Source organism: Rhagoletis pomonella, unplaced genomic scaffold (assembly GCF_013731165.1).
Source record: "Rhagoletis pomonella isolate Grant_MI unplaced genomic scaffold, Rhpom_1.0 Rhpom_scaffold_03426, whole genome shotgun sequence".
Taxonomy (NCBI): Eukaryota; Metazoa; Arthropoda; class Insecta; order Diptera; family Tephritidae; genus Rhagoletis; species Rhagoletis pomonella.
Genome location: NW_023461978.1, coordinates 5,322 through 9,579, shown reverse-complemented (window position 1 = coordinate 9,579; position 4,258 = coordinate 5,322). Strand labels below are relative to the sequence as shown.

The following is a 4,258-nucleotide window of genomic DNA, read 5'->3' as shown; positions in this document are numbered from 1 at the left end:
TGTTATATGGCATTCCAAAATAATATTCACTGTTATGCAATTTTAGTGTGAGGAGATATCATGCATGTCGTTGTCTCTGAAGTACAATAAATCGAAATTTAGTTTTGTTATAAGTATGTTATTTAAGGTAGCATCGTTTAGTTTTGAGCGATGCTTTGTTAAAGTCAATGATAAGGCACTAAATGCCCTTTCCACTGAAACTTGTGTTGCTGGAACAGCTAGAACAACTTCAGCAAGTTTTCTTAGATCTTTATCCGAAGGGAAGGTCTTCCAGTAGCTTAATATATCAGTATCTAAAGAAACTTTTCTCCCATTTGCGAATACACTTAACTTTTGCCGTAAATTTTGGACTACCTCTACGTCACTTGAGGTCTCTACCATATCTTCACAAATATATTTTTCTAAACGGGAAAAAGAGTTGCTGGATGTAGAAGGCAAACATTCAGAATATTGCAAATTCAGATTTTGAGGACTCGATGACATTGAATTTTCGGAGCTTTCCATTCGCAGCATATTTTCGTAGGTTTTAATCAAATGATTCTGAATAAAAAAAATTGTAGCATTTAAAATTACAAAAAGTGTGTGTTTAGTAGATCTCATATATACCTCGGCATTAACTTTTTGTTGTGGAGACAACATGAGAGAGCCTCTAAAATTAAAGCGAGGATCTAAATATAAAGCAGCAATAAACGCATTATTGCTCATAAGGCTTTGTTTCCGGCTTTTCATCGCATCATGCAGCTGCGCAGCGTATGAGACTGTAGAACCAAGATCATGCAACTCTAGTTCACACGACAACCAATCTCTGTAAAAGTCTCCAACCACATATTGTTCGCTTTGCATCCGTTTTGTACATAAGGCAAGAGGTTTAAAAGCTTTATTAAAGTCTACTACAAATTCCCAGTGGAAGTCTTCACTGTCAGGGCATTGCTGCTCTATGAACTCTTTTATTTTCTGCAGTGAGGTTAGCATTTCATATGTGGAGTTCCACCGCGTTAAATTATCTAGTACTGGCATTTGCATATGGCTAGATTCCGTGCGAACTAAAGTACGCACTTTCTTAATAAGGGTTCTACAGTCCTCCAACGAAGAGCCTAGTGTCTTTAGGACGTCATACGCAGCAAGTTGTAGAGTATGAGCTGCGCATCTTACTACTGAAAATACTGACTCTATGGTGCGGTGTAAATTTTCCTCCTCTTCTGCGGCAGTATCCGACTCTTCCAAAATTTTAGCTTCCTGTTCGTCTTGCAGTATTTTACTGGCTTTTATAACATTGGCTCCATTGTCAGTGGTGTTGGAGTACACTTGCTGTAGTTCTAAGCCATAACTTTCTAAACAGTTGATTACTTGTTCTTTTATAAATACTGCCTTATGCCTTTTGTTGAGCCGTACCATACCTATCGATTTTATATAACATAAATTAACAGACGTTTCAAGAAAAACTCAAAACTTACCCAAAGTATGTATACATATCTTGAAATCTTCAATATATTGGGCATTTATTCCAAGTACGCTCTTGCCCATTCTGCTAGCGATATCAACTTTCAAACTAATTAATTTGTGTTTTAATCTGTCAGAAATTGCTTTTTTTATATTTTTGGTGGTATGACTAGTTATATTCACTATATTGCGTGAATTCAAAGTTGTTCCAAATTTACGCTCATATGGTTCGATTAATCTTTTAAAAAAATCGTGGTCGTCAAACAAACGGAACGGAAGGTTCTTTACTGTCACTAAACCCACACAGCATTTTAAAAACTCCTCCTTATCAATATCGATGTTTACAGACCCTTTAGCCTTTTTAGCAACCGTCTTCCACTTACTCGTATTTTTTCTTAGTAGCGATTTCCATCTTGTGGGACAGAGCATAATGTCGCTTCACATTAAATGTATTCGTCCCACTTAATACTTTTGCACAAGTTAAGCACTTAATCTTTTTCTCTTGAACGAGAATCTCATATAGCTCCTTATTTTCCATTTTATTTAAATTAAATTTTTTTTAAATAATATTTGTATGACAGTAGAAGTTAATTGTTTTTGAAAATTAAGACTCAAAATTCAAAGTGTTCCTACTGGATCATGAGTTTCACTGCACACAGCACACACGTGTGCATGTGTTTTATATCGAACAGCACACCCATGCGCATGTGCCATTTTTTTAATTTTCGAAGCACACACATGAGCATGTGTTTTATATCAAAGCGCACACACCTGAGTTGTGCGCAAGATTTTTTTTTGTATAAACGCACACTCATGTGTATGAGCGAAATGTGCTGGGAAGTGCTGCTCATGCGCGTGCAAATACGAACCCTGTTTTAAACTAAGAAAGACTGACATATATGTATTGTATGTTCCTTACGTTTTTATACATACATACTGTATAAGTGTTAGGGCTGTTTTTTAACTTATCTATTAACGATTTAACTATAGTTTAAAATAGATAAGTTTACCGCCCTTAGGGCCAGTTTTTCAGTGCCAGTTTAAACTCAGATTAAGTAAACTGGGTTATAATTGAATAGCTGGCTGACACTTGATTGGCTGATCTTAGTTTAAACCAGGCAGATCGCGCGTTTAAACTTAGTTTGAACCACGGCCGTGCACTGAAAAACTGGCCCCTAATATGCTTCATTAGTTAAATGGCCCATCAAGTCGATTGACCGTGTATGTTCTTGTGGTGTGATTGTACCAGCTGCTGGTGCGACTTCAAAAACTATTTGAAAATTTTATGATTGTACCAGAATGCTGGTGTCGTGAGTGGTGAAATTAGCTCAATTTTCTAAGTAAAAATTATTTTGGCGGAAATTTCAAAGCCGTGTTTGTGGAATATTAAGTTCACGATATTGCAGTTGTGAATTAAAAAAAAAAACAATGTTTAACAAAATGGTAGAAAAATTATGAAATTTCGGCTCAAATCATTTCTATCTTTCCTCGACCTCATTTGTAAAGAAATAAATATTGTCCCAGCATGCTGGTAAGTTATATGCTTCGAGCTTGATGGTACAATCACTTGATCGAGCCAGCAAGCTGATGTCGTATATTTCCCTTTTATACGAAAAGGTTTTTGGTTGGATAAAATATTAGCTTTTTTCCAGTGTTCATTGTTTTTCTATACCATTACTTATTGAAAATGTTTGCGTGTATACTTATATATGATTATGTAAGTAAACAATTTTAGCTATCATTTTTGCCACAACGACTTTTTTTTGGGATTTGGCTACCACTAAAAATGCTTCGCGGCAACACTGCTGAAGAGGCGGCTCTTGAAGTTTTCGAGAGGAAGATTCTGCGAAAGAATTACTGACCTTTACGCGTTGGTGATGGCGAATATCGCAGACGATTTAACGATGAGCTGTATGAGCTTTATAACGATATAGACATAGTGCAGCGAATTAAAATTCAGGGGCTCCGCTGGCTTGGCCATGTCGTTCGAATGGACAGAAACGCTCCTGCTCTGAAAATATTCAACCCGGGCCGCGATGCGTTGGAAAGACCACGTGGAGAAGGACCTGACATTTCCAATTGGCGTCAGTTAGCACAGAAGAGAAATGACGTGCGTGCTGTTTTGGACTCGGCCAAAATCGCTTAGGCGGTTACAGCGCCAATACATTTCATTTTGAAACTAATTTTAATTTGAAGTTCACTTCCAAAAAATTTAATTAGACGCCGGTTTCACTCTATGCGCCAGGAAGCAAACTTTATACTTAAGATCCTCTCAGTTTCTTCGTTTGAGTATGGTATTGAAAAAAAAAAACAAAACTACGTGTTTGTTAAAACTGTGGAAAAGTACATCTATTTAAGGACTTCATCTATATTTCCTCATGGCTTAAATAAAATTTGTTCGTGAAAATTTATTTGTGATAGGCTTGCCTACTTGTTATGCTTATAAAATTCAAACTTAGTTTTTAGTTTAAACAAAACTACCACAGAGGATGGTATCGATTTTAGTAGATTTAGTTAATTTAATGACGAATTGTTTGTGAGTACTTTTGTGTTTAATATCTTAGTTGTTCTACCGTGATTTTTATATGTAATTATGAATATATGTATATATGTTTATTTGTTCCTTTATTTAATATCATACATACATTTATATTTTTTGTAACAGATAAATGAATAAACACGCCCCTGAAGTGGCCGTAAGTGAAATAACCTCGGTTTATTTACACTAAATAAAAGAGATCAGACAAGCCTATCACAAATAAATTTTCACAAAATACAAACTGATCGGACATACGTAAATAAAATTTTTTCAACTACG

The 4,258-nt window shown here is 35.6% G+C and overlaps 1 protein-coding gene across 1 annotated transcript; it reads right to left on the bottom strand.

Annotated features, from left to right (window-relative positions):
• Positions 1–354: 354 nt before the first annotated feature.
• LOC118754132 lies at positions 355–1,395 on the bottom strand (the record flags this gene model as incomplete). The annotated part of the gene is made up of 2 exons (XM_036488993.1): positions 607–1,395; positions 355–540 (listed from the first exon to the last, which is right to left on the bottom strand). Coding segments are annotated over exons 1-2 (975 nt in total), but the record flags the coding sequence as incomplete, so codon positions are not given.
• Positions 1,396–4,258: the final 2,863 nt, after the last annotated feature.